This window comes from Mauremys reevesii, linkage group 21 (genome assembly GCF_016161935.1).
Source record: "Mauremys reevesii isolate NIE-2019 linkage group 21, ASM1616193v1, whole genome shotgun sequence".
NCBI classification, from domain to species: domain Eukaryota; kingdom Metazoa; phylum Chordata; order Testudines; family Geoemydidae; genus Mauremys; species Mauremys reevesii.
This window is the reverse complement of record NC_052643.1, coordinates 487,205-513,584: the sequence shown is the minus strand read 5'-3', so window position 1 is coordinate 513,584 and position 26,380 is coordinate 487,205. Positions and strand designations below refer to the sequence as shown.

At 51.5% G+C, this 26,380-nt stretch overlaps 1 protein-coding gene across 1 annotated transcript; it reads left to right on the top strand.

Moving 5' to 3' along the window:
- Positions 1-5,270: 5,270 nt before the first annotated feature.
- On the top strand, positions 5,271-26,078 carry CLDN19 (claudin 19). Its single transcript, XM_039509284.1, has 5 exons — positions 5,271-5,553; positions 16,229-16,393; positions 19,785-19,869; positions 21,210-21,362; positions 25,793-26,078. Exons 1-5 carry the CDS (start codon positions 5,331-5,333, stop codon positions 25,842-25,844), a joined length of 678 nt encoding a protein of 225 aa, XP_039365218.1. The 5' UTR covers positions 5,271-5,330; the 3' UTR covers positions 25,845-26,078.
- Positions 26,079-26,380: the final 302 nt, after the last annotated feature.

Genomic DNA, 26,380 nt, shown 5'->3' with positions numbered 1-26,380 from the left:
TCCAGGATAGGTTGTAGATCACTGATGATGTGCTGGAGAGGTTTTAGCTAGGGGCTGTATGTGATGGCCAGTGGTGTTCTGTTATTTTCCTTGTTGGGCCTGTCCCACACCACTCTGTGATGAATTCAGCTGACACCATTGCAGTCAACAGGCTAGTGGCATATGGGCGTGATCAGTTTCAGGACACCACTAGCAGCCAGGGCGGGTGCAAGGATGTTTCGCACCCTAGGTGAAATTTCCACCTTGCGCCCACCCCCCAGCCCTGTGGCAGCTCCCTGGCCCCTCTTGGCCCTGAGGCACCCCCCCCCCCCCGCAGCAGCTCCCCCCCTCCGCCCTGAGGCACCCCCCCCAGCAGCAACTCCCCCCCGGCCCAGGGAGCCATGTGGAAGCTCCACGCCCCAGCTCACCTCTGCACCACCTCCTCCCCGAGCACGCCGTCGCTGCTCCACTTCTCCTGCCTCCCAGGCTTGCGGCGCCAATCAGCTGATCGACGGCGCAAGCCTGGGAGGGAGGGAAGCAGAGCAGGGCAGTGTGCTCAGGGGAGGAGGCAGAGCAGAGGTGATCTGGGGCGGGGAGCGGTTCCCCTGCATGCCATGCCCCCCCTTACTTGCTGCAAGTGGCCTTCCCCGCATTCCCCTGCCCCAGGTCCCTCCGCCTAAATGCTGACGATGACTGGGGCGGCCGAAGATCCGGCCACCGTGGTCGCCACCGAAGGACCCGAAATGCTGCCCCCCAAATGCTAGCGCCCTAGGCGACCGCCTAGGTCGCCTAATGGGTTGCACCATCCCTGCTAGCAGCTGGATTTGCTCAGGCAACAGACTCAAATGTTGCAGAATATTGTTGACCTACATGTCCAAAGACCCTGGCCTCAGCAACCTTTCCAGTCCTTGGAGAACTCCATGGTCACTGCTCCATACACCCCAACCCCCCAACATACCATGTGGCACTGCAGTATACCTCCTTACCCCTACCAGTCCACGCAGAACAAAACGGAGAACAATAGCTGGGTAAAAAAACCACAGGTCAGTGTAGAAGTAGCCCACTACACTGTAGTAGCTTTTAGATACATGGACATAAATGTTCACTGTTGATTTCTATTTTCACTTGGGATTTTAATGTATGGTTCACCGTGTTACAGTCTTGGAATTTTTTTTTTAACCTTGTAAGCATGTGTCTGCTGTTTAAATTTGTTCCCTACATCTTTACATACAATAAAGTTCTATTTTTGGAAACCTGGAGTATCAAACACTGCCGAATTCATAGCCAGAGGCAAAGTCCCACCCTTACGTAGTAGACAACACTCCTGTGGCTGACTGTTAAAACGCTGCAGCTGTATCGCTCCACAGTTAGCTCTTCTAATAGACCTTTTGTCTGGCTGTTCAAATTAAGCAGACAGCCAGTCCCACTCAGCCCTGGCGGCAGCTTTTCCCCCTTACACCTCACAGATACCACAACAGGCACCTACAACTCTGGGGACTTTTTTCTCACTAAGAGCCAATCTAGTGAGTAAATGCCACCAGCGTACCTTCCATCTACCAAAAGCACATTCAATCGTCCATCTGTACCTACTGAGCCAGTAGCTGAATCTTTCCCTGGTGCTGTCGAGGTGATTAGTTTACAGTCAGGGAAGCAAGGGGTAGTCTGGGTTCTCCAGAATAACTATTGGCATTTCAGCATCGCCAAGTGTAATTCACTGGTCAGGGAAGAATATCCCATCTTGCAGCTTTTTGCAAAGTTGTGTGTTCTTAAAGATGCAAACATCATACACCTTCGCAAATCAGCCCGCACTGATATCAGTGAAGCATCCCTGGTGATCACCCGTGCTTGCATAACCACGGAAAAATATCCCTTTCTGTTGACATACTCAGGGGCAAGGTGGACTGGTGCCATAATTGGGATATGTGTACTGTCACCCCATTGGAGTTAGGGGACCCCATTGCTGAAAATCCATCCACTATTTCCTGCACATTACCAAGAGTCACAGTCCTGCGTAGCAGAAGATGTTTAATGACTTTACACAGCTGAATGGATTTTCTAACTCCAAACTGACCGATTGCTTCCAGGGCTCTCCACTGTCATTGTAGCTCTCATGTTGGTGTCCCTGCCCCGGAGGGCTGGGGTGAACACAGCACACAGCTGCAGGAACGTGGCCTTTCACATCCAAAGGTTCTGCAGCCACCGCTCATCATCCCAAATCTGCACCAGTCAGCATTCATTTCTTGGGCCCAGAAGCAGCAGTCCACTGTGTGTAACAGCTCCGCAAATGCCAGCTACAATCTGGCATTTTTTTCAGTGTCCGTTAGCATCCAGGTATCGGGCTCAAACATTTCCACATCTTTCTTATCACACTCCCAGTTGTAGCCGTACTCCTTAGAGCTCTGCAGGTACTGGAGAATTGTGCAGGCCACATTAGCAATGCTAGTAAGAAGTGCACTGAACTTGGCAGGGTCCCTGCTCCTGTCAGGCAGATGTCTGAGATCAAACAGCATTGTATGGAACTGTGGAAGTTTTAACAAATGGCATGAAAATTATGGGCTGGAGGAAGTGGCATGGTGGAAACTTGACCCCTAGCTCCCAGAAATCCCTTGGCAAATCACTAGTATCCCACAAAACACTGCAAACAGGGCTGGCTCCAGACCCCAGCGCGCCAAGCACGCGCTTGGGGCAGCATTTTCCCAGCAGGGCGGCAGCCGGCTCCGGCAGACCTTCCGCAGTCATGCCTGTGGGAGGTCCACTGGAGCCGCGGGACCAGTGGACCTCCCACAGGCATGACTGCGGAGGGTCCGCTGGTACCGCGGCTTCGGTGGACCTCCCGCAGGCCTGACTGTGGTGGGTTCACTGGTCCCCAGCTCGGGTGGATCTCCCGCAGGCATGCCAGCGGATTGCTAGAGCCACCCCTGACTGCAAAGATGTGGTACAAGGCATTGAACCAGTGGTGCAATGCATACTGGGATAGCTACCCATGGTGCGACATATTTTACATTGAGGCAAGCACTCTTGGGGTATATCTGCAGAACAACTAGATGCTGCACCTAGCCCTTGCCAGCTGACTTGGGCTGTGGGGCTGTTTCATTGCTGTGTAGACTTCCAGCTGCGCTCTAGGGCCCTGTGTGGTGGGAGGTCCCCAGAGCTGGGGCTGATTTCCTTGGTGTTGGTCCTGTTTTGAGCCAGGGGTTGGGCTAGATGGCCTCCTGAGGTCTCTTCCAATCCTGAGATTCTATGATTCTATGCAGTCAGAGCCTGGAAGCTGCCGACCATCTGTAACTTTCACTCCCTGCATGGGAAGAAGTGAGATGTTTTACCCAGGAAAGCTTATGCCCAAATAAAACTGTTAGTCTTTAAGGTGCCCCTGGACTCCTCCTTGTTTTTGTGGATACAGACTAACACAGCTACCCTGATACCCAGGGGCGGCTCTAGGCACCAGCAAAGCAAGCACCTGCTTGGGGCAGCCCATTTGCAGGGGCGGCATGGGAGCTGAGAACCAACAGGGGGCTCTGGGAGCTGAAGTTCCTTTGTTAGCTCCCTGCCTATAGAGCCAGCCCTGGAGCAGGGAAAGAACTACATTTCCCAGCATTCTCTTGGCCACTACCAACTGGAAAGGAAGGAGGGGGACCTCATGCGGCAGTGTGCTGTGAGTGCTGTGAATGGTAGGGAGACCATATTTTAACATTAAAAAAACAGGACACTCCATGGGGAGGGAAGCCCCACCCTGCCACCATCCACTCTTTCTGACAGCCCCCCACAGAAACCCCAACCCATCCAACCCCCCCCCCGCTCCCTGTCCCCTGATCACCCCCTCCCGGGACCCCTGCCCCTAACTGCCCCCCAGGACCCCACCCCCTATCTAAGTCTCCCTTCTCCTTGTCCCCAACTGCCCCCTCCTGAGACACCCCCCCAAAGGAAGACAGTGACATTGCATTAGCAAATTCCCCATAGAAAGAAAGAGTGGAACAAAAGAATAATAAAGGCACCTCAACTTTTCCTCATTTATGGAGGACAGTCTTATAATATGCATCCAGATATCCTCCAATCACACAAGCTGAAAATTGTTCCACTTTACTGCAGCTCTGTAACCATATGGGAACCAATCCTGTCTGTGTTCTGTGCACGTCCAAAATTCCTGCTGAATGACCCGCCCTGGGAGCGAGTTACCAGTGACCCAGGGCTGCGGTGGAAGGAGGGTGCAGGTGGTGGGGGGAGAGCCCAGGGCTGGGGCGGCAGGAGGTGGGGGCACTGGTGGGGAAAGGGGAGCCCAGGGCTGGGGTGGCTGGGGGGTTGGGGGAGGGCCCGGGTGAGGGGGGAGGGGGGGAGCCCAGCGCTGGGGCGGCAGGGGGTGTGGGTGGAGGGGGGAAGAGCCCAGGGCTGGGGCAGCAGGGGAGTACGGGGGAGCCCAGGACTGGGACAGGGGGCAAACACATTTTTTTTTTGCTTGGGGCGGCAAAAAACCTAGAGCCGGCCCTGCTGATACCTGATACCCAGCCAGCAATGAAACAGCCCAGCAGCGAGGGTCTATTTGCTGTGTAGACATATTCCTAGGGAGTACAGGGCGTGCTCATGGACGCACCCAAGAAGTGTGTATGCACCTCAGTGACATTCAAGCCCCAGTGGCTGTAAGCTGACCTACAACACCGGAACTTGGTAGCCTAGCTAGCCCCATGTCTTAAGGGCTCCCTGCAGCAGCTCCTGCTTTTCCTTCAGGGGTCCCCGGGCAACCCTGGCGTGTCAGCGGAAAGCGGCTTTGAGCCGCGCAGCGAGGGAAGGGTTCGAGAGAGGAACGCTGGACCCTGCTCAGGTGTAGGAAGGGAGAGAGACACACGCTCCTTCCCTCCTCCTCCTCACACCGGGCTGTGGTGCGGAAGGGAACCGCTGCCCCGGGCTGCCAGCTGAGCTCCGGCAGCACCAGCACCTGGAGCACCGGCAGGCAGGGGCCGATCACGGCCCATTCCCGCGGGGTCCCCCGGCAGCCCCGGCCCAGGGCGGGGGCAGGTGGATCCGGCATCCAGCTCCTATTTAGTTCCCCCCTTTCACAATCCAGGAAGGACCCAGCGCCCCAGCCCGGGAGGCGGGCCGGGGAGGTCCCACCCCGGTTGCAGAGCCGCTGACCGCCCCAGGGCCGGGCCGGGCCCCCGCCACTCTGCGCCCCGCGGCCGGTTCGGGGCGGTGCGGGCAGCGCCGGCCGGCTCCTGCCCTGCGGGGGCGGCCCCTGGCACCGTCGCGCTGCTGCCCGCCCCCATCGGGGCGGTCGGGGGCTCCGCACAGCGCGGGGCTGGGCAGGGAGCACGGAGCCGCCTGCCCCTGGGCTCCGGCGCCCAGTGCCCGAGGGAGCCGCCATGGCCAACGCGGGCTTGCAGCTGCTGGGCTATTTCCTGGCGCTGGGCGGCTGGGTCGGCACCATCTGCAGCGCGGCGCTGCCCCAGTGGAAGCAGAGCTCGTACGCGGGCGACGCGATCATCACGGCCGTGGGGCTGTACGAGGGGCTGTGGATGAGCTGCGCCTCGCAGAGCACCGGCCAGGTCCAGTGCAAGCTGCACGACTCGCTGCTCTCGCTGGACGGTGCGTCCCCGCTGGGCCGGGCGGGAGCCGGGGGAAGGGGGACGGGAGCCGGGGGGCGCGGGACAAGAGCCGGGCGGGAGCCGGGGGGCATGGGGAAGGGGGGCTGGAGCCTGGGGGCTCTCCGGGAGAAGGGGGCTCGATGTCCCGGGACATCGTGTTCCGGCCACCGGGGGCAGCGAGCCGGAGCGGGCAGGGGTCCGGCGGGAGCCCCGGGGCGAACGGGACCGGGCGCTATACAGTCCTGCCGGCGGGGAGCGGGGCGGTGCTGGCTCTGCCCGTGGGGCGCTGCTGGGCCGGGCCAGCGCCGCTCAGAGCCCGCGGGCAGGTGGGGGCGCGGCTGGGGGCGCGAGGGCCCTTTCTGGGCTCGGTTGCTTGGCCCGTGGCTGCGGCAGGCCCCTGCAGTTCGCTGCCAGGGCAGGACTGGCCCTGGGTGCCAGGTCCCTGCTGTGTGCCCCCTGCCCTGGAGAGAAACCCCGGAGCAAGGGGTTGTCATCCCGGGGGAAGCCCAGGCTTGGGGAGCCTGACCCTGAAGCGGCTGGAGGAAGCCGAGGAGACGGGTCCCCCGGCGGCGTAGGGAATGGGGGGGGTAGATTGACATGTGCCTGTATTGCCCCCATCTCTGCAGCGTCCCGGCACCGCCCCTTTAATGGGTTTGTCCTCACAACACCCCTGGGGGGCGGGGCAGGGCGGTTATCCCCAGGGTACAGATGGGAAACTGAGGCCCAGAGCCCAAAAGTCCCACCGGGGGAGTTAGGTGCCTAAACACCTTTGAGCCCCCTGGACCTATGGGACTTGCTCAAGGTAACACATGGAGCCTATGGCACAGCCAGGAGCAGGGACCCTCCCCCCGAACCTTCCCCTTGTCATACCTGCCTGGCTGAGCTCAAATGCCAAATCTCCCCTGTCATCTGCACTCACCGCAGGCCCCGAAGAAATCTTGGTGCGGACGGACTGATGGTCACGAAATGTAGCTGGTGCCCAGATCAGCCCCTGAAGCAGGGAAGCGAAAAGCTCCCGTGCCTCCAGGGCTGGTGCAAGGATGTTTCCGCCCTAGGCGAAACTTTCACTTTGCGTCCCGCCCTCCCCCCCGCGGCAGATCCCCCCCTGCCCTGAGGTGCCCCCCCCGTGGCAGCTCCCCCCCTCTGCCCTGAGGCACCCCCTTGTGGCAGCTCCCCACCCTGAGGCATCCCCCCCACCCCAGCTCACCCCTGCTCCACGCACGAGCACCCCGAGCCACCTCCCAGGCTTTCAGCACCTAAGCTGAGCTGGGGCAGGGAGTTCCCCTGCATGCTGCCCCCCCTTACTTGCTGCAGGCGGCCCTCCCCGCGCTCCCCTGCCCCAGCTCCCTCCGCCTAAATGCTGGTGGCAACCAGAGCCGCCGCAGACCGGCCTCTGCGGTCGCTGCTGAAGAAAATGGCGCCCCCCAAATCCCAGTGCCCAAATCCCAGCACCCTAAGCGACTTCCTAAATGACTGCACTGGCCCTGCGTGCCTCGGCCTCGCTCCGGACTTTGTTCTAGTCCAGAAAGCACCTGACCTCTCGCCTCTGGCACAGGCTGGGTTTTGTGCTTCGGCCCCAGCATCCTACGGCCGGTCTCTGCTGGGGATTTACATCAGCATGGCTGTGTAAAGCCACACCCGAGAGATGTGGCTATGGCAGTCTAACCGTGGTATAGACAGTGCTAGATCGAAGGAAGAATTCTTCAGTCCACCTCACCACCGCCTGGCGGAAGGTGGCTCATCTGACGGGAGGCACCTCCTGGTGGTGTAGGGAGGGTCCACACGGCACAGCTGCAGCCCTGCGTGCCGCAGCAGCATTCAGGGTAGCCAAGCCCCCAGCCTGCAAGGAAAAGGGGGAGTTGCTTGTGCTCTGTGGGGAGTTAATTACACGTTACAACACTGCAAAGTTATCCACTGTTACCCTTTACTCCTTTCAAAGCTTCCTTTGGTTCTCTCAACACTTCCCTGCCTCTGTAATGTCACTAGTGAGTTCTTGTGAACAGGAACGTCCTTCCTACCCCGTCCTAGCGCCTCTTTTACACTCCACGCTCCATGTCTCCTCTGCTCGCTGTCCCTTTGCACCCGGACTCTGCCCCCTCCCTCTGTGCTGTGTCTGGGCTGAAAGTGCCTTTGGTGGCCCTAGAAGGGAGCTGCTGCGGGCGAGGAGCCTGGGAGCCTCTCTCAGGTCCCAGCAGGTTCAGGCACTTGCTCTTTTGGAGAAGACAGAGGCTGTGTCTGACCCCCGCGCCTGGGCTCTTCGGCAGACAGAGGCCCGGAGGGAATCTGCTACCCACTGAACCAGCGCCGTAACGAGGGCGGCAAGTGAGGCACTTGCCTCGGGCGCACAAAGCGGCAAAGAAAAAAAAAGCCGCTGGCACAGAGATATTTATAACCTGGGTGATCTCCCCCCGCACCTGCCGCCCCCCTGTGCCTCCCTCCTGCCCCCCCCCACGCCTTCCTGGCCCCGGAGCAGAGAGTCAGGGGCAACAGCAGGGGAGGAGGCTTACGCAGTGCCCCCCGGCACCCATCACAGGGGAGGTGAGGGAGATTCCTGGACCTGAGAGGGGCCCTAGGAGCACATGTAGTGACAGTGGTAGGGGTGAGTGTGCTGCTGGGGGGGGGGGCAGGAAAGGGGGGCTCCTCCCCCAGAGCTTGCTGCTGCCAGCAGGGAAAGGGCTGGGGGGAGTCCTCCTCTCTGGCCCCTGTCCTAGAGCAGCCTGCCTGCACCCCAAACTCATCCCCAGCCCCACCCCAGAGCCCAGACAGAGCTTTCACTCCCCCACCACACCCTCAACCCTCTGCCCAAGCCCTGAGCCCCTCCAGCACCCCAAACACCTCATCCTCAGTCCCAGCCAGAGCCCTCACCCCCCACACCCCTACTCTCATCCTGAGTCCCTCCCACACTCCAAACCCCTCATCTGCAGCCACAACCCACAGCCCTCACCCCTGCACCCCATCCCTCTGCACCCCTCCCATCCCCAAACTCCCTCACAGAACCTGCACCTCCTCCCATCCCCCAAACTCCTTCCCAGAGCCTGCATCCCAATCCCCTGCCCCAGCCTAGGGCCTGCACCCCAGACCTCCCTCACCCAAACTCCCTCACAGAGCCTTGGGCAGGTGGGGGGTGGAGTTTGAGTGGAGGCGGGTTCTGGGCACCACCAAAATTTCTACAAACCTGTCACCCCTGATCCTGCCCTGCAGACCTGAACTCCCAGCATTCTCAGGACACGTGCTGATCCCTAGTGGCCACTGCTGATATCCAGCACCTCCCTCCTCTCTTAACCTGTGAGTCCCTCTCTGGATTGGAACTGGATGAGAACCAAAGACCATCTTGGAAGCAACATTACCAGCCCAAGCAGTCAAAAATCATGAGTTAGACCCCCCCCAAAATCACAGGCTCTACCGCCACCACTTCATCCATTCTTCGGTGGCAATTCGACGACAGGCCCATTCCTCCAAAAGGGACTGAGGGACCCACTGCCGAATTGCCATGAAGAGCCGGCCCTGGGGGAGAGCACAATTTTATATTCTTGCCTTGGGTGCAAAAATACCTAGTTATGTCTCTGCACAGAACGAACAGCTCCGTTTGGGCCACGGCAGTCGCTTAGTGGGGGAAAGCACTGACCCTCCTAGGAGCCAGCAGGATGCCAGATTTAAAATGGAAACGAGCTATTTGTTTAAACGAGAAGAATTGAAACTAATTATTCCTGAGTCCCTAACACAAGCCTGGGCTTAAAAATACCCAACAAATCCTGCCTGCCCCTGCTATAGGAGCTGCTGGAGATTTGCAGCCAGCTGGGAAGTGAGATTAGTTTAGTTTGTGGGAGAGGAGCGAGGCTGCACATTCTTTTCGTATCCTGGTAACTCGCATCCCTTGCCTGGGGTCTCCTTCCTTTGTCTGTACAGGGCATCCACAGCCTGCTACAAAGCGAGACCAGAAGGTGAGTGGGTGAAAACAGGCCGCAAATGGTGGGGGCGGGTTGTACTTTACAGGAGCCATATTAATATTCAGCCAAGGGGAGGGAACCGCAGTCAGAGCCCAGCAGAGCTCTGCCCGGGGTGTGGTTCACACATCCCGCTTGTCAGCGTCCATTGTGCCACTGAACACAGGGGTCACTTCATCAACTGGGAACTCAACGGACACGAAATGTTGCTTCCCCCCCCTCGGACAAGGGTTCACCTCATTTTGCCCCGGAGCGGGATTTTCCAACCCGGTTTTCAGGCTGCAGGATAGGAGGCTGCCCCGGGATGGGTTCAGGCCAGTGTTAGACCCCAAGCTGAGCTCTGGTGAGCGGAAGCAGCTCCTCTTTCCAAGAATGCCCCGGAGCAGCTCGGGCATTGGGCTCCGGGCAACAGCGACCAGGACTTTGTTGTGTCCCCACATCACATCACCAGCCTTCATCTTTCAAACCCGGCCACGGGGGGGTCTTGGTCTCCCAGCTCCGTGCTGCATTCTTGGGTTCGCATCACATCCCAGGCTCCTTTCCCCGCCCCGCACGTAGAAAACGGGACTTGCAACCAACAAGCAAATGAGCAGCCCATGAGAGACATTCATGCTTCAGCCTGAGCTCGTTCAGCTGCCGGATGTTCTTGCTCGTGTGGTGGTGACCTGATGCCTAGGAGTGTCCCGGAATCTACAGCCGAAGCTGTTGCCCTGCCCCTTGCCCACGTCTCACAGAATGTCCCGTGAAGACCATGGCCCATGCCCCAAACTTAGGCATTTCTCATTGTTTTAAGACATTTCTTGTGTCCATCTTTTCTGAGTTCACAAGTGGACAGAAAGTACTTGGAGCGAGTGTCCCCCCACCCCCTTCCAGCCTTAACTCAGTTCCTGCCCCACCAATCAGCGCTGTCCTTCATCACCTATTTTATAGGACACATTCACAGCTCGTGATGCCCTCCTGCCCCTTCTCAGGCAGGATTGACAATTGATCCCACTTTATAGGTGTTAAAAACAACAGGGGCTAAAGCAATGGGCGTTGGGCTCGCAGGATACTGTTAGTGTCTGGACAAACCCGGAGCAGGGCTTCTGCCACCCTGTCCGAGAACAGCCTTTTACACCTCCACCACCGCCAAGCCCTTGTGAAGATGGCCGGGGTTGGGTCACACTGCGCAAGTTCAGGGGCTTTTGTATTCCAAGATGGCTGCAGCCTAAGGCTTAATTCTGCCTTTCTAACGGAGATTTTCAAAGCTGCTTAGGGGATTTAGACACATAACTGACTTTAACGTTACTGAGAAGTGGGCATCCCAATCCTGCCCCTATGCCAGTGTGTGTGTTTGCTAACTGCAGGTTTCTAGTAAACATTTACCACTCCAGACTAGCAGATGCTCCTAGGACAGAAGTGGCCCCACTGATCCTCACCCTGCATGTAACGGGGCAGTGTAATGAATGGGCTGTCGACACTGAAAGGGGGAGAATGGAAGGGAATAAGGGATAATACATTAAGAAAGTCGTCTTTCTCCTCCCTCATGGGGTCTCCACCCAATACCCAACTGTGACGGAGCAGGGAGCGGGGCGGATTTGACCTGGGAATGTTGCAGGGGAGTTGCATTGAGAAGGAAGCTGTAACCTGAGCCAGGAGGGGGGTTGGGAGAAGTGACACCTTCTGCCGGGGAGACTGAACAAAGGAGAGGAGGAGCAGGGGGAGGGGGAAGAAAGCTGCTGGAGGAGTTTTTAGTTTCAGTTTGGGGCTGGGTGGTGCAATGCAGGGAACCCCAAGCTGGGGTCTAAGCTCCCTGAACCCCCAGAAGGACTTGATTGAGGGGTCCTGGTTGTGCCTACAAGCTCTGCTGTAGACTGCGTTCCTATTGTCCAATAAACCTTCCATTTTACTGGCTGGCTGAGAGTCACGGTGAATCCCAGGAAGAGGGGTGCAGGGCCCTGACTCCCTGACACTCTGTAGCACCAACTATGATCAAATAAAATGGAAAAATCCCCCTGAAAACCATTCAGCGACACAGAGCGGGGGAAAGGGAGGGCAGAGGAAACACACTCCCAATGAAGGTTGCACTAAAGAGGAAACACACTCCCAATGAAGGTTGCACTTGTTGTGAAAGAAATCAGCTCAGGTGTCTTTAGAAGACTGAGGAGTTTGATCAACGTGTCTGTGCTCTGATGTGGGATGGGGGCCTATCTGCAGTGTTCCAGTACTGGAGCCACCCTTGGAGAGGAGAGGAGAGGGAACTGCATCTGGTCACAATACCTGAGGCTAAATCCTCCCCCTCAGCCTCCAAAGCCCCCCCTTTGGGCTGGGAGCTTGATGAGTCAGGGGTTGAATTCTGGACTCCAGAGAGCAGCGTGGCTGGTAAGGAAGAGGATCCCGGTGTTTGTGAAGTGACCTGATCATCGGAGAACAGCTCCAGGACGGGCCATGATGTTACCGCTGGTGCAGAATGGCTCCTCAGTGCCACAGAGCAGCAAACCTAGGTGTAACCCTTCTGCCCCTCTGAGTTGGCAGCAACAAGGGCCAGGTTCAGTATCCAGGGGTTCCGTTTCAATAACACAATGCAAAACCGGCTCAAGCCCCAACCCAGTGACCTGGGACAGTTACATACCCCCCCCCCCCGGGCGCCTCTAGGAGGCAATACTTCCCCACTCGCAAGCACAGAGTCCGAGTGTAGCAAAATCCTTTTAATAAAGGAGGGAAACAATGCGGCATCACCTTGGAGAGACACCACAAACAGGATTATACACAAACCATAAGCAAAAAACCCACCTCCAAGTACGTTTGGCAATGTCCTTTCCCCCTTAGGGTCTTAAGTCCAATCACCCCAAAGTCCAACAACCCCAAAGTCTCTGTCTCTAGTCAGTGCCACCCTAGAGTTCCAAAGTTTATCTGCAGAGTTTTACCCCCCCCTGCCTGGGTGGAAATGGGGGGGGGCACACACAGGGTGTTAAGGGGTACCTTACGTGGGCCGGGGCCAACTGCCCTGCCTCTCCATGGAGTTCTGCTGCAGCCTTCACCACGACTGGCTCCACTCCACCAGCTGTGCCGCTCCTCCAGCCAACCTGTGAACCGCTTCAGCCATCCCTGCAAACTGCTCCACTCTGCCAGCCGCTTAGCAATAGATCTTCAGGCTCCCCCACTAGTTAACACAGCACTCAGTGATCTCAGCTCAGTAAGCTTAGCTCTTTTAGTGATTTCAGCTCTTGGTGATTTCAGTTTGTAGTAGGGGAGCCCTGGTGCTGGTGCACCATTGGCCCAACGTGAATTCAGGTCAGCAGCAGGACTCCTAAAGGATTCAAAATTAGCTCTGCTCTTCAACAGTGGAGAGAGGAGGATGTGCAATTGATGTTCTAGGCCAGGGGTCTGCAACCCGCGGCTCTGGAGCCGCATGCGGCTCTTCAGCCTCCTTGTTGTGGCTCCCTTCGGCCTTGACAAAAGAATAATGGTTATTTATTAATTTAATTTTTATTTATATATTATTTTATTTTTGTTTATTTTGTTGCACAGTTATCTTGGAGTTCGAGGTGATACTTTAACACTGAATTTTTAAAAAAAAGTTTATAATTTGTCAATTAAAATATGCGTCACATCCACGTCTATAGCCCTTGCCTTTATCTGCAGGTGGCTTCTTGAGTGTGCGACCCCCGCGGGAAGCTAACCATGAATACATCCCAAAAAAGAAAAATCTCAGAAGAAAATAGAGAGTTTAATTCTGCATGGACAGATTCCTTTGCCTTCACTGCCAACGATGCTGACTTACCTGTGTGCTTGATATGTGGTGAGAAATTAGCAAACAAAAAATGTAACGTTGAAAGACATTTTCAAAACAAGCACTCAGCATTTTCTGAAAAGTACCCAACTGAAGATGGGCGAAAGAGAGCGATTTCGGAACTACTACGGAAAGTTGAGCAGAGCAAACATACTTTCAAGAAGTGGATCAACTCTCCAAACTCAACTACAGCTGCTAGTTTTGTGGCAGCTCATGAGATCGTAAGGAGGGGGAAGCCATTCACAGACGGAGAATACATGAAAGAATCGTTCATAAAAATATCAGAGCATCTATTCTCTGAATTCAAAAACAAACAGGAAATTATTCAGAAAATTAAAGAAATGCCTCTCTCTGCAAAGACCATCAAGGACAGGACCATTAAAATGGCAACAAACATCACCAGTAAGCAAATTGATGACATCAATTCAGCTCAAGCATATTCAATTGCCTGTGATGAGTCAAGTGATGTAAACAATATTGAGCAGACAGCACTGTTATGCAGATATGTGAACTCTGATGGGCCGCAGGAAGAACTGATTGAACTCATACCGCTAAAGGGCCAAACGTGGGGACAGGACATTTGTGAGACTGTTTTGAGTTGTCTAAAAGCCAAAGGAATAAACACCACTCACCTGGTGTCAGTGTCTACTGATGGTGCACCCAGTATGAGAGAAGCACAGAAGGGCTTTGTGAATTTACTTCAAAAGTCGCTGGATCGAGAGCTGATGACGTTTCACTGCATCTTGCACCAAGAAGCACTGTGCGCTCAAACATTCCCCCCTGAATGTGTGGAAGTGATGAACCTCGTTATTAAGATAGTGAACAAAATAATTGCAAACAGGTTAAATCGACAGTTTTGTTCATGGTTAGATGAAGTCGAGAGCACATATTTGGATCTCCTGCTGCACAACAGAGTTCGGTGGCTGTCAAGGGGAGACGTGCTGAAATGCTTCGCTGCTTGTCTGGAACATGTGAAAACTTTCTTGGAAAGCAAAGGCCTCAACTATCCCGAACTGGGAGACCTCGATTGGCTGGAAAAGTTTTATTTCATGGTGGATATGACAAGTCACTTAAACACGCTGAATAAAAATCTCCAGGGAAAGGGAAGCACGGCCCTGCAGTTGCTGGAGGATGTTCTGGCGTTTGAGCGCAAGATGACAGTGTTTGCCAGAGATGTACAGAGAGGTACGCTCTCTCACTTCCCCTCCCTGAGAGAGTTCAAAGAAGAGAACAATCACATAAATTGTGATTTACACCGTGCAATTATGGCAATGCAAGCTGCATTTGGAGAAAGATTCAGCGAGTTCAGAAAGGAAAAAAAACACTCTGTCCTTCCCTATCACACTGCTGGACATCGACCCATCCCTGCTGAACATATCCGCATTCACAGGGATAAGTCAGCCCGATCTTGAAATTGAACTGGCCGACATAGCGGATAAAGACTTATGGGTGTCCAAGTTCAAAAGCCTGACAGCGGATCTCGAAGAAGTCGCCCGTCAGAAGGCCACTCTCGCTAAAGAGCACAAATGGAATGATATTGAAAACCTCCCCAAACCCAACAAACTTGTTTTTGAAACATGGAGTGCCATTCCCGACACGTTATATGAACATGAAAAAGTATGCATTTGGAGTCCTGTCCATCTTTGGCTCAACATACTTATGCGAGCAAGTTTTCTCAAGCATGAACTTCATAAAGTCCAAATATCGCTCCCGCCTCACAAATGAGAGCCTACAGTCCTGTGTGAAGATCAAAGTCACATCTTACAGCCCCGACATAGGGAAGCTCAGCATCAAGCTTCAGAAACAGAAGTCACATTAAACAGGTGAGAACACTAGCATTTAATAGGCTATTATTATTCAGAAAAAAACATTTATTTCAGACCCGGAGCTGATGTAGTTTTTTATTGTATGTTCAAGTGCTTCGGTTGATTGCTGGCCGAGAAAGAAACCCGAAGAGGATGAGAGCACACTGAAATGGACTTGTCAAAAAACGTTCCTAATTTTATGTTTACTTTTTTAAAACTGCTAAGCTGCAACTATTTTTTTTTATATTAAAGTGGGCTACGTTTTATTTTAATTTTACACAAATACGGGAAGGACTCAAAAAGGCCTGCATAGTTCAGTGTTTAATTTATTTCAAAGTAGGCCTACACATGCACACTGCACTTCTGTTTGTTATATTCTGTTGTTGTAACAGGTAAAATTAAAAAAAGATTAAAACTTTTAAAAGTTTATAAGCAGTGTTATGTTTTGCGGCTCCAGACTATTTTTCTTGAGTGGAAGAGGGGGCAAAATGGCTCTTTTGATAGTAAAGGTTGCCGACCCCTGTTCTAGGCCCTCAAAAGATCACCCATACCATCAGGTACACACACCAGTCCCCAACCTCTCTCAATTCACTGGGTTTTGGCACCCATGTCCCTTGTTTAGCAAGTGCTACTTAATGGATAGTGAGCCATCTCTGTCATAACGCAGTCTCATAGTTCCTCATTCACATAATCAGGGTGCCAACACTTTATTCCTCCTGCCCCAATAATCAAAGAAATTGGGGATCCCAGAGCTGTCAAAATGACCATCCCAGGCTGCCGTTTTTTATACTAGGTGGAGTGGGTGTGCCCATGCAAATACCTGAAATTCCTTTCCACACTCCCCATACTTCACCACCAGATTTCAGGGTAGAGCTCATCCTGACTCTGCTTACATCGGGGGATGGCTCTTTAAATGCCACAAGGCAATATGGCCCCGGGAAGGGATGCTGGGCACCTCAGAACTGCTACCTAGGGACGCAAATAGTTGCACTCACCAGTGCAGGGACTTAGGAGGTGAGAGAATTGGAGGCATGGTTATTCCCTGGGGTTCTGGTCTTGTTGATCAGTGATGCTCCTTCTCTTCTCTGGCTCTGGTTCTTGGCATGGTTAATCTGCTCTGCAGCACCAGTGACTTGCACTTTTCTTGCTTTGCAGTTCACCTCCAAACCTCCCGGGCACTCATGGTGGTTTCTATCCTCATGGGCTTTGTGGGGGTCATTGTCAGCGTGGTGGGAATGAAATGTACCAAAGTGGGGGACGAGAACCCTGTTGTCAAAAGCCGGATTGCTGTGGCCGGTGGCGTCCTCTTCCTCATAGCAGGTAAGCCAAAGTCCAGGGCTCCCTGTACCCACAAACTCCTGCCAGATTTGATGATAGTCTGAACTTGTCTGCTGTAATATTGGTTAGCACTACCATGGGGCAGGGGATCTGATGACTTGTCACACTTTCTGAATGGGCAGGTAGCCTCAAAGTCGATGTGAGTTATTTCCCTTGGGAGAGAGAGTGTGATCTCAGGCATTAGGGTTAATAAACATCTTCCTCTATTTCTAGTAGATGCTATGCCTGTAGATGCAACTTCTGAGCACAGGTGGGTATAGCCAGTGGTGAGCTGGAGCAGGTTCCCACAGGTTCCCAAGAACCGGTTGCTAAAATTAGACCTCCATGGAGAACCGGTTGTTAAAGGGCCATGGAGTGGGCAAAGAACTCTGGTCCGTAGGCCGGACCCTCCTGTTGCTCCCAGGATTCCCAGCTGGGGAGACTGAGGCTCCCCCGGCCCTTCCCCCGCTTCCCCCCAGCTGCAGCGTGGGCAGCTCAGCTGAGCTCTGGAGTTGCTTTGAGCTGCCAGCAAGGTAAAGGGGGAGGGGGTTGCAAGCTCTAGGGCTGCTGGGGGGGGCAATTTGCCCCAGGCCCTGCAGGGACCTCCGGCCCCACAAGTATGTCTCTGCCTGCCCCAGCCCTTCCTCCCCTCCCCTCCCTTGAATCAGAACTTTTTATAGGGAACCAGTTGTTAAAATTTTGGCAGCTCATCGCTGGGTATAGCAGTGTGGCCTCAGGGATCTGAAATCCACCTATTCAGCCCACCCAGCGGTTGTAAAAGGGGGCCTCTTGTTTTAACTCTGGGAGATGTGGAAGACTGTAAGACAAGGGGGTGGGGTTTAGATAAGTGGCACTTGTGTCTAATGGAGCCAGCTGGCTTCTCCAAGGCAAGCTGGCTCAGCTGAAAGCCCATTTAGCCACAGCCGTTTAGCACAGGTGCATCAGACCTGCCTTTCAGTTAAGGTGTTCTTGGGGAGGCCCAGCACTGAAATGGGCTGATGCCAGCCAATGCTGGGATGTTTCATCTTGGTTCTTTTGGCTTTGTCATGGGTTCTCCCTCAGGAAAATAGCATCTTCTGCTGCCAGTGATCCTGCTTGTTGATTGAAAGTGTTCAGTGCAAGATGGAGAATTAGTAATGTTAATTCCATCCCCGATTTATGTACGGATGAGGCCCCTGGCTACGAATGTGTAACTTGGATTGAAAGCTCTTTGGGGCAGGACCACATCTTTGTTATATGTTTGTACAGAACCTAGAATAATTGAACCATCCATGTCTAGGTAATAAGAAATGATACCCGAGACCAGGATGGATGCTGCTGCAGGACCAGTGTTGGGTTGTTGTTGTTAAAATCTGATCCCATTTCATCCCAGGTGGTGTTTGGGATTCACCTGGAGCCAGTAGAGGTGGCAGTGTTGTCTGGGTCCCTCTCTCTGGCCCAGTCAGGTCAGGACATCTTTCAGGATTAGGTCGGAGGTCCCAGGAGATGATAGAGTGGCAGCCATGATGGTGAAGCTTGCTTTAGTAGCTCCATCTTATTCTTTCCCCCCATCTCCCGCAAAGTCTTTGTAAGGAAAAAAATGTGAGTGGTGGGCAGAATAGCCTATCCGCTCATTATTTCTTCCACCAATCAGATCTGGTTTCTGACACACCAATTTTGGTTCATTAATTTTCAGACCCAGATTTTCTTGTCTACCAGGCATGATCTCAACTAATGGGTTACATCTGGAGTCCTTTTTGTTTGGATTAATTCAGTCTCTGTCTGGTTTTCTTGCACCTGTTTATAAGATTCTTTACTGAAAATAACTTCCCTTACTTTTCCCCGTCAGCATTTATTGTTACAGGTTATGGTGACATCTGACGAACCTACACTCACTTCCTACAGTTGAACTCGCAATTAGGGTAAATATGTAGGCCCAGTTATCACAACAGGATACCAGAAATGGACAATGCCCATTAATGGTCTCTTTCCTGCCCCATAAAGTGGTAATAACTCCTCCTACTCATGCTTTATGTTCTTCTGTTTCTATATCCAAGGATTATGTTAGCCCTTTTAGCTCCAGTTACCCACCATAACCCACGTTGAGTCTCTGCTTTCCATAGAAGTCTGACTTACATTCTTGTTTCCCAGATGTGTGATTTTTGCCTTTGGCTGTATTAAATGCTGTTGTTTAATTGCACCCAGTTTACCAAGCGATCAGAGTGGTCTATATCATTGACCCATTCTTGCTATTATTTACCAACCCACCAACCTTTGTGTCATCTGCAAACCTCATTTTTCTTCCAGATCATTGATAAAGAAAGTGAATAGCATTGGGCCAAGAACGGGTCCCAGTGGGAACCCACTAGAAACATCCCTTATAAGTGATGATTTCCCATTAACAATTTCAGCAAAGGTCCAGGTGTTCTTAGAATGAATATTCTGCCATGCCTGCAGAGTCCAAATCTGTGCTCAGTCCTGTTCTGAATCCAGTCTGGAAAAGATTCACTTCTTTCCCAAGGTTATAAAGCTGTCCCTAAGAACAGGAAGGAGAAACCACCTTCTTCTAGTCTGGGATCCTCTTTGTTTAGAGCCATTTCGCAACAGGAAAGAGAACTAATTTGACAGTTTTGCACCTTATATTTATTCCTGCTTCAAAGGGATCTTGTCTCTTAAAAATGGCAGCCCAAATTCTGGTCCCAGTTCCACATGGAGTAACTCAGCTGATTTCAGTTCAAAGAAGAACTAGATAAATTCATGGAGGACAGGTCACCCTATTAGCCAGGATGGGCAGGGATGGTGTCCTTAGCCTCTGTTTGCCAGAAACTGGGAATGGGCGACAGGGGACGGATTACTTGATGATCACCTGTTGTATTCATTCCCGCTGAAGCACCTGGCATTGGCCACTGTTGGAAGACAGGACACTGGGCTTTGGTCTGACTCAGTATGGCCATTCTTATGTTCTTATTCACGTATGTAAACTGAAAGCATATTTTAGTCCTGTCACATTAACTACCTGTTACTCCTGTCTGGCTAGCTGCCTCTTAGAATCTGCTTCCTTGTTTCTAAGCAACCTGGTGATGGTTTTAGTCTTTTATTGGAAAGTTCCTGCCTGCCTCATATTCCATGTGCAGTGATGGGTCCACGTACCAACTTTCACCGAAATAACAAAAGGTGTGAATGAAACCAATGTTGTCATTTTGGGTCATGGTTGTCCGTAGATGAGCCCTAAGAGTCCAATTTAGTGTTACCACTGGAACTTCTTAGTCACAGAGGATATGAAGAATAGAATATTAAAGGGCTCAAATAGCTTTTAAAAGCGAATGACTGTATTAAATTGTAAAGTCGATGGTGGAAAAACATCCCCAAGAGGCCTCCGGATGCTGATTCTTTGGTTCTTGTTGTATATTCCCAGGTCTGTGCACCTTAACAGCTGTTTCATGGTATGCAACACAGGTGACCTATGAATTCTTCAACCCCAACACTCCAGTTAATGCCCGGTAAGCGCCTTTAAATAAATGGGCTGTTTAGGTGGAAGCCATTTTCCTTGTGTTTTAGCTCATTAGTGGCAATGTGACAAAGGTACCCAGCCATGGGCATTGTATTCAGAGCCTGGTGCCCCTGCCCGTGGTGCCATCTGGTGCCCATTTGCCTCAGCCCCATGCCTCCCTAGCCTCCTGATACAAAGTTAAAGAAACAGTACACACGGCATCATCCCCTGCATTGCCCTGTCCTTTCCTGCCGGAGCCAGCCCATGGCTGGGTACGTACATGACCCTACGTTTTCCTCTGGTGCTATTGTCCCTCTGTTCATGCCCCAGCAGTGCCAGCCCCCTGTCAATATGCCCCCATACATTCTCCAGGAGACTCAGTCACTTTGTCAAATAAGCCCCTGTTCTACCAGCAGCAACCTCTTGCCAGAGCCACTGCCCTGATTCTCCCTTGGATCTAGGAAGCACGAATGGTCCTTTTTCTGTCACTCACTGGATCCAAGTTTCAGCTGCTATTTCCCTGGATGGGTTAGCTGTCTTTCCCGGGGTGGGATCTTTGGTTGCTGTTCTCTGCAGCGTCTCCCTCTCTGTCCTCACTGGGGTTCATCTCCCTGATCTAATATCAGCTGTGAATTTTCTTAGTTTGCCATCCAGGTCACCGTTTGTGCTGTCAACACCACTCCCGCCTGGGGAATCATACAGCAGGGGATCAGGCGGGTCTCTTCCCCTTCCCCCTCAAATTGCTTGGGATTTGTGATGTGTGAAAATGTTGAATACGCCCGGTTCCCTCCCCCACCTCCAGACGTTATTGAAATCAGTCCATCAGCGATCCACCGAGTTCCGTCCGGGCGCTGGCTCTGGAACCTGCCTGGTCTGCAGGGCCGGCGCAACCCATTAGGTGACCTAGGTGGTCGCCTAGGGCGCTAACATTTGGGGGGTGGCGACTGCGGTGGTCAGATCTTCGGCCGCCCCGGTTGTCAGCGGTATTTCAGGGGCGGGACCTTCCGCCGCCTCTGTCATCAGCAGTATTTTGGGAGCAGGACCTTCCGCCACCTCTGTTGGGGGCAGCATTTCAGGGGCAGGACCTTTCGCTGCCAAGGGTGGCAAAAAAGCTGGCGGCGCTCCTTCTGGCCTGTCTTCCTCTCTGTAATGCCCAGTGCTCCATCAGCCTCAAGGGATGAAAGCGTTTCTCCCAATAGAGAGAAGGCCACGTTCTACATATGTGCCCATGTGGGGAGTCTGGGTGATGTGTCGGTGTGTGGGCATGGGGTCCCTTTCCCTCCCAGCCCCTGACAGAGGGGTTGAGCACCAGTCCCTTGTTTCCACCATCTCTTTTCTCTCTCGCACTAGGTATGAATTTGGTTCCGCCTTGTTTGTTGGCTGGGCGGCTGCCAGCCTGACGATGCTGGGAGGCTCCTTCCTGTGCTGCTCCTGCCCTACAGCCACCGAGGAGAGGAGAGGACAGCAGCACTATAGGCAATCACAGCCTTCAACAGCTAGGGAGTATGTCTGACCCCCACCTTCCCATCTGCCTCCCAACGTTTCCCTTCCTTCTCAAGCATGTGCTAGAGACCGTGGTGTTCCCGACCACTTTGTCAGTGCAACAGAGACACTGGATCCTTCTCCAATGCTGCTTGGGCAGTCTTGGGTGGGCCTTCCCGAAAACACACACACTTTTCAGGGCATCGCCAATAGCCTGGGGGGCAGCTCCACTTACAGCAGAAGCATCTAAAATGTTCTTCTTGCTGTAGCTCTTGCTTCAGCCATCGCCAGGTTCTTCCCCCATAGCTAAGGCTATGCTGGCCTCACGGCCAGGTTTATCACCGTTCCGGCATTGCTTGGCCCCTGCCATGTTGTCCAGCCACACAGTTACACCACTGAAACATAGGAATGGCCAGGCTGGCGATGACTTGGGGCCCATCTAGGCCACCATCCTGTTTGTGACAGAGGCCAGTCCCAGATGCTTCAGAGGAATGGCCAAAAACCATCATTCCTCACTGGGAAAGTGTTTTCCTAATTCCTGGCAGACACGGGTTGATTCATCCCATATACACTTTTAGCGTAACTAGTGCAAATGCAGCTATTATCTATATAAATGTCTGTTTTTAAAAGAAGTCCTAATACATTCTCAATCTCCATGATATCTTGTGGCATAGAGTCCCACAGGTTGGTTTGTGTTTGTAAAAGCAAGTCTTTATTAGTCTAAATTTTGTTGTATTTTAATTTCCTTGGGTTTCCCCCGGTTCTTGTATTTCTGAGAGGGTAAATAGGAGGGTCTGATGTTCTCTGAGCTATTAGTCACTCGAGATACTTTTACCATGTCACCTCTTTTTTACCTCCTAATCCTTCCAGGCCTCTGAAGATTTTGTTGCTCTTCTGTGGCCTTTTTCTTCTCTATCCTTCAGATGGCCTGGCTGAACCTGAACACAGTATTTCAGGAGAGAGTCTACCCCTGATTTATATACTGGCATTATAGGTGTAGCAGCATTGTCTACTAAGATAAGGTTGCACCTTTATACACCCCTGTTCACAGGCACCCATGTTTCTGAAACTTTCACCTTTCAGACTGAAATTCTGCAGCTTTGGTTTATACCCAAAACAAGTTTTTTGCAAGACTGAGCACTCAGAAAATTAGAAAAAAGTCCACTGTCAACTATAGACAAACATCAGAGGGGTAGCCGTGTTAGTCTGGATCTGTAAAAGCAGCAAAGAGTCTTGTGGCACCTTATAGATGGTGTGGCTGATCTGGTTAGGTCCTGTGATGGTGTCGCTGATGTAGATATGTGGGCAGAGTTGGCATCAAGGTTTGTTGCATGGATTGGTTCCTGAGTAGGAGTTACTATGGTGCAGTGTGCAATTACTGGTGAGAATATGCTTCAGGTTGGCAGGTTGTCTGAGGGCGAGGACACCATCAGCGACACCATCACAGGACCTAACCAGATCAGCCACACCATCACCGGTTCATTCACCTGCACGTCCACCAATGTAATATAAGCCAACATATGCCAGCAATGCCCCTCTGCTATGTACATCAGCCAAACTGGACAGTCTCTACGGAAAAGGATAAATGGACACAAATCAGATATTAGGAATGGCAATATACAAAAACCTGTAGGAGAACACTTCAACCTCCCTGGCCACACAATAGCAGATCTTAAGGTGGCCATCCTGCAGCAAAAAAACTTCAGGACCAGACTTCAGAGAGAAACTGCTGAGCTTCAGTTCATCTGCAAATTTGACACCCATCAGCTCAGGATTAAACAAAGACTGTGAATGGCTTGCCATCTACAAAACCAGTTTCCTCTCTTGGTTTCCACACCTCAGCTGCTAGAAGAGAGCCTCATCCTCCCTGATTGAACTAACCTCGTTATCTCTAGCCTGCTTCTTGCTTGCTTATATATATACCTGCCCCTGGAAATTTCCACTACTTGCATCCGATGAAGTGGGTATTCACCTACGAAAGCTCATGCTCCAAAATGTCTGTTCGTCTATAAGGTGCCACAAGACTCTTTGCTGCTTTCATAGACAAACAATATTTTTTAAGTCTTAGAGCTGAACTAGCTGAGGTTTGACAACTGAAAATTGGCATAGGGTTATCCCTCAGAGAGCAGGAGTATCTGGCCTTGTTAGGGAGGAAAATGGTTTTGATTTGGCTAAGTTATGAGCATTTGAAAACTGGGTTTTTCTTTTTCTTTTTACTAAGTACATATCCTAGGAAGGGTGTAACCAACTTAGCTACATGCTCCAGGTCAGACTTTCAAAAGGGGTTTGTACTCAACAGCTCCCCCATGAACAATGGAGGATCCTGTCCCTCCGAAGGAGAACACTGGAATGCTTCTGAAATCTGGCCCTAAACATCTTAGTCCAGTGACTGCTCCAAATCAGTTTTCGGAACCGAGGGCCTAGTAAAATCAGCTCAGTAGGAGGGTGAGTTCTTAAAACTTGAGGTGCTGCTAAACTCTATGGGAGCACAGCTCGATGACAGAGCTTAGGAACCTGAATATCCAAGTGGCTGTAAAGTCTCCTGCAGGCTTTGAAATGTTTCATTGGCTGCTAACTGGCTTTGGAGCCACAAATGGAAAAGGTGTCTGACTGGTAGAGTTCCTGAATTCTGATATAGCAGCAGGGCCCCTACTCCAGTGCGGGTGAGAAACTCAGCTAAGTAGGCCTAGGGTGACCAGACAGCAAGTGTAAAAAATTAGGATGGGGGTGGGGGGTAAAAGGTGCCTATATATGAAAAAGCCCCCAAAATCGGGATTGTCCTTATAAAATCAGGACATCTGGTCCCCCTAAGTAGGCCCCTTCTCCTGCAAAATGCCCCAAAGCTCCCTGTAGATCTTCAGGCAGTGCCCACTCTCCCAGCATCCCGGCACACCCAGGTTAGACCAGGAACGTCAGACGGAATATAGACTAAGTGTTCTCAGCAGCTCGCAGCCCTCAGTCAAGCCAGCTGGATTCTGGTAGTTTCAGAGAATGTCAGCATTCAGAGGGCACCCAGCCAAACAGCTCAGGATTATAGAACAAACACAAGTTTCTTACAGGTGTTTTGGAAGTGGAATTTTAAAATCCTGGAGATGGACCCATGTTAGGAGAATGTCACTAAGGTTGCACAGTTAAGCGCTTAAGTGAGGAAGTGCCAATTGCCTGTGCAACCTTAACTCTGCTCCCATTGTGCCTATACATTGATACAGTCATTAACCACATCAAGTACTACTGTATTTTGCAAATACAATATCATATTCTATCTTTTCTGCAACCCTAGATTTACATGTAGCCTCTTATACTCCTGTGTACCACAGTCTCTGCATATTTTAGCTGTAACGTTGTCTAATAGAAGAGTAATATTGAAAATGTCCTAAAGTAGATACACGTTTAGGGTTAGACTGACTTTTTCAATGCTTAATAGTTAATACAGTAATATGCTTAGCCGCTGGAAACACTCATACTTTTATGCCAGCCCTCGAAAAATTGAGTTTTACGGTTTTCTGCCTAGTTAGAAATATATTGGTAACTTCCAAATCGGTCACATACAAGGTCAATTCTGTACTGATTCTCACTCACTACAGAAACAGCATAACATTATTTTTTAAAAAGTGCATCTAACACTCTGGAAAAGTAACACTTGATCTTTGAGGACAGGTCACCTGAAAAACACAAAGGTTGCTCTGTTAAATAGACAGACAAGAACTCTTTTTAAAAAAATGCTGTTAAGGCATCTCAGTATATTCCTTTCTCTGAGAAACAGCTTGTGAGATCCTGACATAGGGCCCATTTCTGGACCCCTTAGTTGCACTGGGTAGTACGTGCCCTCAGGAATAGTGCCATTGACATCAGTGGGAGTTAGATAACTAGTGGGATTTTCCAAGGTGCCTAACTACATCTTTGGCCCTAAGTTAAAGATGGCCAGTGCTTCCCTGTGCTAGGGAAGCCAATGGCTCCCATGGAATATTTAATTTATTTACTCCCCAGATGCCTACTTTGCATTTTTCGAAGTGGCGTTCTCTATTGTTACTTCCTGCCCACACTGGTCCCTTGGGGTTATTTCTGTTTACATGGTTCAGCCCTCCCCGTTTAGTGGTATCTGCAAATCAAATTAGTGTTTACACCCTTCTCCAGATCATGATATGAAGCTGTTTAAAGTGACTGGTTGTAACATCAGACCTCGTAGCCGCTAGACACAGCCCCTCATATCATTAACTTCTCATTCTCCCAGTTTTTAGTCTACAGGAGTGTGGAGTTTTTTTAATCTATGCCAAATTCAAACTAATTTTTCAAACGGAATTTTGTCAAACTATCAGATGTTTTGCTGAAACCTGGGTGGATGGGTGCACTGAAGATCAGTAGGGAAGGTAGCAGTATGGTCTTTCTGCCCTATTTGCTGTTTTTTCTGCGTAACTCAGCACTAACAGCCCTCTCTCTCTTTTGAATTACAGACCCAATGTAAAAATGTCTTCTTCACCCATCAGGGGAGAGCAGTGTTTATAGTCTGTCTTCACCCATCAGGGGAGAAAAGTGGTTGTTTGTCTGAACCCAGGTTATTGTGTTTCCTTCAAAAAAGTCCAAAAAATGTAAATGGAACTAGAGCAAGGATTTCAAAAGAAACCTATGATACATTTTCTGAAAGATCTTTTTATACCATGGGTACAGCACTGCGTATAAGAATGTTTTTATTCTTTTAATTTAAAATTGTATTAACTTTTCTATGGTCCAAAATATACTCAAGGGGAATTATACAGTTTTGAATTTCAAATGTCTTTTGATTGTTTATACTAAAAATCACAACTCAAAGGTTAATAAAATATTTTTGGTCTTTGCCATCTTTCTAAATGCTTGTCTCTCTTTTACTCTTTAAAAATCTACAGCTCCTTTTATACAACCCCCCCCCAAAAGTTCTTGTAACCAGACTCTGTACCTCTCAGGTGATTTGCAAATCTTCTTTAAGGAAGAAGATTGCAACCTACACGTTCTTCCCAATTAGTTCCCTGCCCCTGGCTCTCCCAAGATCAGAGTCCAATCTCTCT